General features: G+C 36.0%; 2 protein-coding genes across 2 annotated transcripts; one reads left to right on the forward strand and one right to left on the reverse strand.

Moving 5' to 3' along the window:
• Positions 1 to 275: 275 nt before the first annotated feature.
• LOC113686234 (glucosaminyl-phosphatidylinositol-acyltransferase PIGW) lies at positions 276 to 6,295 on the reverse strand. The gene is made up of 5 exons (XM_027203830.2): positions 6,069 to 6,295; positions 4,240 to 4,807; positions 3,253 to 3,506; positions 2,205 to 2,346; positions 276 to 1,061 (listed from the first exon to the last, which is right to left on the reverse strand). Exons 1-5 carry the CDS (start codon positions 6,266 to 6,268, stop codon positions 684 to 686), a joined length of 1,542 nt encoding a protein of 513 aa, XP_027059631.2. The 5' UTR covers positions 6,269 to 6,295; the 3' UTR covers positions 276 to 683.
• Positions 6,296 to 6,349: 54 nt separating this feature from the next.
• Positions 6,350 to 9,620, forward strand: LOC113686235 (required for excision 1-B domain-containing protein). The gene is made up of 4 exons (XM_027203831.2): positions 6,350 to 6,515; positions 6,758 to 6,959; positions 8,489 to 8,577; positions 8,959 to 9,620. Exons 1-4 carry the CDS (start codon positions 6,439 to 6,441, stop codon positions 9,041 to 9,043), a joined length of 453 nt encoding a protein of 150 aa, XP_027059632.2. The 5' UTR covers positions 6,350 to 6,438; the 3' UTR covers positions 9,044 to 9,620.
• Positions 9,621 to 10,663: the final 1,043 nt, after the last annotated feature.

Genomic DNA, 10,663 nt, shown 5'->3' on the forward strand with positions numbered 1-10,663 from the left:
ATTTAAAAATCTCTTGTTTTGAAAACGCCTTAAGTAGTGTTCATGCTCGGTTTCGTTTGCGGAAGGGTCGCACATGAAGTTCACCTTTGAAACGTTTGAAGCCTTGTTTGACAGGTTCATGTTTCATGAGCCAATCAAACGAGAGCGCTTCGCAGGACCTATCACAAATCGCTTTTCTGTCCTAAAAGAACGTTTCGGTGGATTGTATCGCTGAGTTATTTTACTCGTTCGGTAGAATTCCTTAAAAGTACAGAGCAATACTACACAACAAAACGTTTTATGAGATACATCTATTGCTTGAGCTCTAACTAAAAAGATCAAATGTTCTTGAAGATCATATGAAATTCAGGCGCAACCACAGACATCATACCTTCATAAATACTGACAGATTTCTGAGATCATAGTCTTTCATGAAATAAATGTTATCTGGGCTGCGAATGAAAATCAAGTACACCAATTTTTCTCGCAAGAGAGCTGCAATTCCTCCACGGGAGTTTGTTGGGCCGAAACAAAAACTTTCACTCCTAAGCTGGAGCGAACACGCTCTACTGATACTCGATTGATACTGGTTCAAAATGTAACCTGTTCATTAAATGACAGATATCTTCATGTGAAGACAATTTTATTGCTAAAATAAAAGGTACAAAATAGCCTGACATGCCCAGTGATCTGTATGAATTTCATTAAAGTTTCAAAGTTTTCCCTCGTAGATGTAAGACAGAAATTAAAAAGTTTAACACCATCAGGTAAATACCAACTATTACAAATCCCTTCAGTGGAGTACAGAATATTGTCTTTATGGAAAAGTTCACCATTCCCGTTAATACATTTGAAAGCAAAAAGAACAAAAGCTGATTTCGGTTAACAGCTGATATGAAACATGTGCATGGCATCTTCTGCTTGGTCCGTGACGTTTTGCCATTCTCATCCGGGACTTTTCCAGGATAACAAACATGACAGCCTCCAGTTATTGCGCCTTCAAGCAAGCCCAGGTGATTTGCAGTGGTTATCAGTATATCACAAAGCAAGAACTCTGAGATAAGTTGAACATTGTATCCCACCTAAAGAGGAACAAAACATACATAAGCAACAACATAATTGGAAGAATGACTTTTTGGAGGTTACTGTTACCGTCGGCTGTTTGAATAAAGTTTCTTCAAAATGGCAGCTTAAGGTAACAGGGCCAGTGACAAACATGTATGTAAAATCCATGGTCTGGCTGGGACTTAACCCTTTAACTCCTAGATCTGATTGTAAATTCTCCCCTCTAGCTACTACACATTTCCTCATAAATTAGTCACAAGAATTTGCTTTTAAATCAGGATAACAACTTCTACCTGATACGTTTGTGTATTCTCATTACCCATTTACAGGATAGTATATGGATATTTTAGGGAGAAGTTACAGGTTAATCACATCTGGGAGTTGAGGGGTTAGTGCATATGCATAGCATAAATTTTACTTCACTAGCTCTAAATCATATTGTAAACCTAGAAATGTGGAAGCAAAACAAAACCAATGCTGAAAAAACAGCTGACAAGTATCCTTGATTTGGCTTCCTTATTAACAGGGGTATCAATAACTTTTTTCAGAAGCAACTGCAGATGGTGCAATAGGTAACTTTGCCCAAAGGAGGGGCTGTAAGGCAAACCACTAACACAAGAACCTGCTCGCAGGCTTAACAGACCGCGGTAAGAGGTCAACAGTGTAAAATCCCTGTTACAACCACCACTTAGCTGTGTTTTGCTACAGTAGAGTAAATTAATTTGACAGTTGGAGATATGACAGTGATCTACATGATTGAGGTAGAACATCTATGATACTCCTAATCCTACAAACAAATGCAACAGTAAATGGATATGAATGTTTCCGGACTGCCATTTGTTTGCATCAACATGAAATTTCCAATGCTTGCTATTTCTTCCATTCATGTTCTTGCCGTGAGAATTCAATTTTTGTTATAACTAGTTTTCAGATTTGGTAACCTTATTAGAGCACCACAGTACCTACCACCTGACACAAGAAACAGCATTGTTCAAAATACTATGTAATAGAAATTAAATAAGTTCATACAACTTAAGTTATTGGAGATATGTATGTTATTTTATTGGTGTGGATTTCATGTGTGCTTTTATTATTATTTATCAGAGTTATAGTTTTTGCTGTCATTTTGTTATGAAGTCTACTTTGTCCTGCAAACATACCTGCCACAGGACAAAAGATAAGTTTGCCATTCTTCTTGAAATAGGGCTGACAAACTGCTGTGATATATGAACCAATGCATAAAATGTAACATCAATGGTGACTAGGATTAAAAACGCTTTGATCCACTGTCCTACAGTGTTCCTAAAAAGCAACAGAAGAGGATCATAAAAAAGCTTACACAGATACATTCAATGATTACCTGAGGTACTTAACAAACAGTTTGGATGTAACAATATATTAGTTAATTGGCTATATTATCTTATGCTGGTTTTCTTTGTTTTGACTAGACATCCCGTTGCCGTCTTTCAACCTGTTAACTCCCACATCAAATTTGCAATTGTCCTTAATGTCAACCATACAATTCTTACAACATTAGTTCTGAGAATTTAGTATTGGATCAATTAATCATCCCCAAATTGATTTTTTTCTTTGTTCTTGTCACTTACCAGATTAATATTGTATTGATATTGTAAGGAGAAATTCTGTTTGGTCACTCATGGGACTTAAAGGGTTAAGACACGATTGCTTTAAAAAAATGTTAGAGGGGGTTACAAACTAAAGTAGATGGAATTTTTGCTGGAAAAAGAAACAGGACTTCAGTAAAAGGAAAAATACAAGACAGTGTTCCCCTCAGATGTTGAACCTAAACTTATGAGTATTATGAGTATAAGCAGACCTTTTTTAGTCAATAGAGTCAGACGTGCAAGTCAGTCAAAACAGACCCAAAAAATACGCCAGAGCCACATGAACTCTGCAGAGAGGGAGCAATCACCAAAATATCTTTTCACTTATTTCTGATGACTCATGGAAATGATTTTGCTTAGAAAAAATGAATGCTCAAAGTTTACACTTTCAGGTGACTAGATGTCTGTGAGAAACAACCTACATACACTTTCAGGAATTAAATGATGATCTGAAGCTTTTGCACAACTATAAACTTGCTTTGCACACTTTACCAGTGCCTGAAATGAGAAGCCAAGCACAGAGGAGAAGCATGAACCATCTTACATTTATGAAATCAAAGCTTAACCCAACATAAACTCTTACCGTTTACAAAAGAGAAATTTTCCAAACTGAACAGCAATAAGGTAGAGAGCTAAATAACCAACACACGAACAAAGGCCTTCTCTATTTGCATCCAGTAATCCTTGACGTGATCCATCTCCTTGTGTTCCATTTAATATAAACTCTCTCAAACCACCCATGCTAAGGAGGTATTGATACAAGACAGCTAAAATAATTCCTGTTACACCATACCAGCTGTGACCAGGGATGAATCTAACGAGCACTGTTGACATTACCTACAAGGTGAGAAAATGAAGATGTAAATGAAGATGAGTGAATAAGAGAGGGAGTGCCAGAATGCATGAATGAAGGATTGCAATTTGACTGAGACCTGGACAGATGGAAGGAGTGATTGGATGGATGTAAGGAAGGATACATAGATGGACTGGTCAAATGACAGACTAAAAGAGGGTAAGAGAGACATTAAGAGAGAGACAAAAAGAATGACTGAAAAAGAAAGAAACAGAGAAAGAACAAACGAATCAATGAATCAATTATCAGAATCAATGAATAAATTAATTAACCCTTTAACTCCCGTGAGTGACCAACAGAGAATTTCTCCTTACAATATCAATGCAATATCAACCAGATAAGTGATGGGAATAAAGAAAAAATTCAATTTGGGAATAATTAGTTGATCCAATTCTAAATTATCTGATTACTAACATTAAAAGAATAGTATGGTTGACAGTAAGGAGAATTACAAATTTGATCTGAGAGTTAAATGGTTAATGAAAGAATTAAAGATGAATGAAAAAAAGAAAAAAACTCTGCTAGTCAGACCTGCACTTCATGCAGTAAAAAAGTTTTTGCTTTGAGTTCTAATGAGCTTCTTGCAATATTTTGCTTTACTGTGATATATTATTGAGATCACTTTGGTTATGGTTTTACCACGCTCAGTTGAAAAGTGTGCCATTGAAAAAACTATTTACTGAGCAATTTATAGTATAAGAACATTCTTTTACTCACCCTTACAACAAATAAAGTGAAGAAAAAGTTCCAGTGAACCCCGTACTCACTTGCATGCTCTTGATAATCTGTTCCTTTGACAGAAATCAGACGCAAAAAACCAAGTACTAGTAATGGTAAAGAAGACCTCAAAGATCTAAATAGTACCCCGAAAAAGCTGCTCAATGTTTCAGTTGAATGAACACTTCTTGCTTCTTGTGATACTATAGCATTAGAAAATATAAATGCTCCAACTCCCATGTCCATCAGTCCACTTCCATATGTTTCTGCTTTGGCAAAGCGCCGAGGAAATATGACAAAGTCAACAGCAAGTATACAGATGGCTGTAGCAATCACTACATACGCTCTGAAGCTTCCAATAAAAGGCAGTCTTCCAGACATGTCGGCAGATAGTACTGCTTGAAATTTCTGATTTTGAAGTTTACTGGTGTTCAATGCTTGCAAAAACAACATTCCCATTGATAGACAAAAACAGGTTGTAATTAGCATATTTATGTGATCAGCCAGAATGGTCAGTGCCAGGAATGAGGGGACCACCAGGGTACAATACTCCAACAGAAAGACTATGCTACAAAAGAAAAAAAAGTCAACAAAAATATGTTCTACTCGACAAAAAGTTCATTTCAACAGTTTCTTTTAACCCTTTCCATCCTAACATAAGCATGCATATTCTCCACACTGTTCCCAATACATTCCCTCAGGAGCTCATGAGAAAAAATTGTGTCATAATCCAGAACTTCTTTAGTTGGTAACCATTTCCTTTATTCTTGTTACCTTACTGTGTGATTTAGGGGCGATATTGTAAGGAGAAATTAGATGCTAGTCACTGTTACGGATTAAAGGGTTAAGGTACTGGGTCTAATACTCAAAAGCAACTGCAGCACCTAGGGCTTGGGATAGAACTATGCACAGAAGAAAACATCTGTTAACCATTTAATTCAAAGAAGTGATTAACATGTAACTTCTCCCTACAATATCCATACATTATCCAGAAAACAGGTAATGAGAATATTCAAACTTATTGGGTAGAAGTTATCTTGATCTAACACCAAATTCTCGTAATTAATTTACATAGAAATGTGTAGCAGCGAGAAGGGAGAATTGACAATCAGATCATGGGAGGAAAAGGGTTACAAGTTACAAATTATGCTGCTTGTTGCCAAATTCATTTCAGTTTCTTTGATTTTCAACACAAACTTTGTAAAACCTTTCATATTTCCATTTACAATGCTGAGTTTTGAAAACATGCTAAGTTTTAGTGGTATCTGTTACCAACTTCCAATGCATGAAATTATGGAGCCCAAAACTTGCCAAAATTCATATTTCTTATGAGAATTACCATCAGTTTAGGATCCCATAATTTCATAAGTTTGCCAGGGACTGTCATGAAACTTCCTAGATTTTAAAAACTCTCGTTGATCTATTGGACAACTAGGCAGATTTTTCCTTGATGGAGAGGAAATCGAAAAGCGTGGACTCATCGAAGTAGTCCATATCATACAGCCAGCTATTCTATACTCGAAGTTGAGTCTAAGCGCTCGAAAATTGGCATAGTTTGCAGAAAATTTCCGCTGCTAGTTTCTTTTCTTAAAAATCCGAATTTATTAGGCATATCAGCAGAAAACTTCAAATTATATCGAGTTGGAAATCTACAGCTAGCGCACCGATTAATAACACTTTTTCCTTAAAATACAGCAGTTTTTGAATGAGAACAGTCATCGTTATTTCCATAGCAAAATATCTTCAGCTCGATTTTTTTTTTATCACTACTGTGAGAGATCTCGATTTTCGAGTGTTTGCACTTTCAAAGAAAAGTGTGTTATACTCACCAACAGAAGACTGAACCAGTAAGGTTTTCTTGCTTCGCAAACAATATATTAAATAAGATTGACCTAAGAAAAATACCAATTGGCGCAGCACTAGCAACTTTGCCGATTTCAAACACCGATGTGCCATTCAAATCACTCACAAACCGTTCATGAAGCTGTTTATAAGTGACATTCGACGGAACGTCTGGATTATCCGCCATTTTTGTTCAACTAGTGACCGAGATCCAAACCGGGGGAGTCGGGGAGAGTACTGTCCTGATTCATACCCAGTCTTTTCGAGTGTATACGCTTAGAACGCCTGATGATTTTGATCATCATCGTCTTCATCGCTGAGCTAAATGTAACGCGGTAAATATTCCTTGCGTCAGCTATGAGTCATAAGGAACTGATCAAGCAGTTTTTTAATCTTCAAGAAGAAAGGGTAAAGACGTACAGAACATTTGACAGGTAAATCTTGCTTTCCATCATTCAGGGTAAAGCACCTTCCTTAATTGAAAGCACGTTGTGCCGTTCCGTGCATTTTTTTGCATTCTATCGGCTATTCCTCGTCAAATTCTCGGAAACGTTTTGTTTTATGAGAAGTGTTGGAGCTAAGAATGGTTATAGTTTTGTTGTTGTTGTTGTTGTCGTTGTTTGTTGGTTTGCTTTTGTATTTTTTGTGACCAAATTTGTTGTTCATTCTCTTTCAGCGGTTTCAAAGAATATCTTGCGAGTGCTCCTGACTATGACTTCCCATCATATCGGCAACTGGTGCATGACATAACACAGAAATTCAATAAGATATCGAGTGATGTTATTACAATTGAAACAAAGTTTAGGGAGGCTGGATATACCAGTATTGCAGAACTAATCAGGAAAATTCAACTGAAAGAAAAAGAGAAACTGGAACTGGTAAGTGAGCAAATGAAGGTTAAAAAAAAATATTTCCTCACCAGTTCTTTTACCAAAAATCTCCTTACAGTTGATTTGGTTTGTTCTAGTTTCTATTTTTTCCTCTAACTTTTTGGACATTAACCCTTTCACTCCAACAAGTGACCAAGACAGAATTTCTCCTTACAATATCAATACAATATCAAGCAGGCAGGTGATGAGAATAGAGAAGAATATCAATCATGGGATTATTAGTTGATCTAATGCCAAATTCTCTGAACTAACATCATAAGAATTGTATGGAAGATAGTAAGGAGAACTACTAATCAGATCTTGGGAGTGAAAGGGTTAAGAGTGACTAAGCATCTAATTTCCCATTACAGTATCACTTTTGAATCACTCATTAACTCTTTAATCCCTTAGAGTGACAAGCATCTAATTTCTCCCTACATTATCTCCACTGAATCACACATTGATGTCATGAGAATAAAGGAAATAATCACCAACTAAAGAAACTTTTGATTGTAGAACAAATTCTCTTTGTCAGCACATTAATAAATGTGCAGAGAACAGTATGGAGATTATGAATACTGATGTTAGCCTGTAAAGGGTTAAGCTCATGAGAATTAAGAAAATGATTAATCACCAGCTAAAGAAGCTCTTGATTGTTAAAGAAATTCTACTTGTTAGCACCTTTAAGGGAATGTACTGGTATAGAACAGGATAGAGAATATGCATACTGATTTTCAAGTGCTAGAGGTTAAGACTGCTATTAAAGCCATTAGAGCAAAATTTCCCAGCTGTTACATGCACAATATGAAAACCTAGGTGGTAATCATGAGATCATTGATTTACAAGCAATGTTAGGGGTTCCTCATGTATCATAAGAGTCTCTTTTCTAAACAGCTTTATTAGGTATGATTCATATAATACTAATACACTAAATAAATACAATATACAATATAAATCGAAAATACGAGATACAAAAAGAACAGTTATTATTATCCCTTTGCTCTGACAAAGGGCTAATGCTCGAATTGTCAGCTTTTTTACGCTTTACGGTGGCCAATTTACGGCACTGCCCCTGAGATAAAAAAAAAAAGAAAGAAAAAAGAATTACAAAACATGGTAGACATTATTCATCATACAGAAAAAAAAAAAAAAAAACAATAATTGAGTGGGAAATGGGTCGTATTGCTTCGATGGCAGCTGTGAAGAAAAAAAGAAAAAGGTCTTGGGAGATATTGGTGAACAGAATGTGTAAGGAATATTTTCTTCTTGGAAGCTTTGGTAGGAAGACATATTGTTCATTATTATGTGACAGGTTACAAGGCAACCGTACTACCAAATTATCAACCTTTGCTGGAAAACTTTCTCCTTGCCATGGACATTATAAATGATATGAATCATTTTCAATTATTGCACTTAAAAGTTCAAGTAGTAGCAAATAAGTAGTTTATGTGAGCATTTATCATTATTATAAAGCATCTATTTATTATTATTAGATAAAGTTTTAATTTTATGTAAAAAATAACTCTTTTATTTATTAGACAGCTCAGTTCCAAATAGCACAACAAAATTCTGCGTCAGATCCTTCCAATGAAAGTAAAGCTGATGAGACAACAGCAGTTAAGTTAAGGTAATGACACCTTGCTCTTTGGTATTAAAAAAAAAAATCCAGATTTTTTTCTTTGTCCTATGCTGGTGACAAGACAAAAACATCTATTTTTTTACCAAGCTCAAAACTTCCCATCTTTCTTATCCTATTTCCAAAAAAATGTTGTTCATCGTAATTTTGTAAACAAATGAACATTTTATCGTTTATCTCACGATATAGAGTTAGTCTCTTCTATTATATTGATCACAATGTTTTGACTGCAGTGTATTTTCTAGTTTACCTCGTTTTTATTTTATATCCTTCTTTAGACAGTTTCTTGAGTGTAAGAACTCATTGGGTCAGAACATCATAATGTAGCTCCCTTGTTTTAAGTTTATTGAGGAATGATTTTTTTTTTTTCAGTCAACAGAAGCTTGTGGATCTCATTGTTGAACTCCTAGAAGAATTAAAATATGAAGCTGAAGACATTCTGCTAGAAGACACTTAACACCGTGCGAGCTATCCAACGATTTTTGTTCAGTCAGCTCAAAACAAAGGGATCCGCTGAGCGAAGCATTTTGGCAACCACGCTCAATAAACAGTGCATAATTGGGAAAAAATGTAAATTGACGCAATTTCAATCCATTTTTTCTCGAGTTGTGGGTTGTATAAATTATATCATGAAATATTGACTGTCAGGCAGCCGACGGTCGGTAATCTGTCGGTAAGTTTTCGTACCTAAAAGAGGTTCGCAGAGCATCGTTTGGCGACTTGATATGCTTCATTGCTCGAGAGATCGCAGCAGAAATGATGGCCAAGTGGATATCAGCTGGCATAGGGCATTTGTTTCAGCGGCCAACGTCTTTTGAGGAAAAAAAACACTGAGATCCGTTCCTGATGGAACTGAATTTATTTTAAACTGATTTATTCCCTTTTCGTTCGAACGAAAACACTTTGAGCTTAAGTCACGGTAATCTTTACACGGTGTACATAATTTATAGAGGTTATAAGTTTCAGTAGGGTCTACCTGGTACTGGTGCCACTAAAAACTGTTTTAAAAAAAGGCCTTTCATATATTCTTTCAATGACGTAGTTTTTAATTTCTTGCGTGCACGTTTAGTAAATTAGTCGACAGTTTTGCAGTTCTTTCACATCCGCAGGGTTTGGTTTTGCGTTGTTCGGGTTGGAAATCGTGTAAAATTTAGCCCTACTTCCTCATGTTCTTCTCTTGTAATCCATGTTAAACCTCTCTTTCCTTAGCTGTTTTCTGTTCTATTATTACCTTTTTGGGATCTTAAAATATTCCGGAATTTATGTTTTGTGGTTTTCTCCGAAATGAGGGTAGTTTTTCAAGTCTTTAAACTTTCTTGGAATATTTAAGCAATAGACAGCATTTCCTATCGGTTTACTGGTGTAACAACCCACACGGGATGTTGCGCGGGAGAACAGACGGGTGCCAAATTGATTTTAAAATATTATTTCCGTTTTACAAACTTTAATTTCTAATGGGTTTACCATTTAAACTGAAGGCTTTTGACTAATCAATTCTATACTGTGAGATATAGCCTATATATTCCCACAATTTTCAAATACTTCAGCGAATGAAAAAAAAAAACCTTCATTGAAGAAGAAAGGTTTTTCATCGCTAGCTTTCTATTTCTACCTTTCGCAACGGAACTCAAGGCACAAAATGATGTGATTTGGAGAGAAAATCTATTCATAAGCCATGATATCGATGTTAGCCCCAGCAGCACAAATGATTTACCCTCTCGAAACTTCTGATCCTTTTCATTTCCTTCAAATTTTTTCATCAGTGCAAACTCAACGGCTCGGCACGGTGAGGAAGGAGAGCACGAAAAAAGGGCATTCGTTGATTGACGTAAAATGATGAACCGGTTTCGCTCACAATTTTGGAGTCGCTATGTCTTGAGGCAATAAAATACACGTCATGTCGCATTTTTTTTCGAAGCGACATGGCACCGTTTGGTTGCGTGGGGAACGAGAATAAAAACAAATAAGCTTTTAAGTTGAGTGTTATTGGACCGGGGTAATTATCACAGCCAATTAAAGCCATGCAAATTTTATGAGAACCAATGAGAGCTCAAATTAAGTCATGGAAAGTGCGCGA

The sequence above is a fragment of the Pocillopora damicornis genome, chromosome 11 (genome assembly GCF_964200805.1).
Source record: "Pocillopora damicornis chromosome 11, jaPocDami1.2, whole genome shotgun sequence".
Taxonomy (NCBI): domain Eukaryota; kingdom Metazoa; phylum Cnidaria; class Anthozoa; order Scleractinia; family Pocilloporidae; genus Pocillopora; species Pocillopora damicornis.

Excerpts from the sequence above, each read along its gene's own strand:
- LOC113686235 (XM_027203831.2), top strand. The coding sequence starts at position 6,439 with ATGAGTCATAAGGAACTGATCAAGCAGTTTTTTAATCTTCAAGAAGAA. Across the intron at positions 6,516-6,757 it reads ACGTACAGAACATTTGACAG|CGGTTTCAAAGAATATCTTG; the intron begins GTAAATCTTGCT and ends ATTCTCTTTCAG. Across the intron at positions 8,578-8,958 it reads ACAACAGCAGTTAAGTTAAG|TCAACAGAAGCTTGTGGATC; the intron begins GTAATGACACCT and ends TTTTTTTTTCAG.
- LOC113686234 (XM_027203830.2), bottom strand. The coding sequence starts at position 6,268 with ATGGCGGATAATCCAGACGTTCCGTCGAATGTCACTTATAAACAGCTT. Across the intron at positions 3,507-4,239 it reads TCACTTTATTTGTTGTAAGG|GTAATGTCAACAGTGCTCGT; the intron begins GTGAGTAAAAGA and ends CTCACCTTGTAG. Across the intron at positions 1,062-2,204 it reads TATCTTTTGTCCTGTGGCAG|GTGGGATACAATGTTCAACT; the intron begins GTATGTTTGCAG and ends GTTCCTCTTTAG.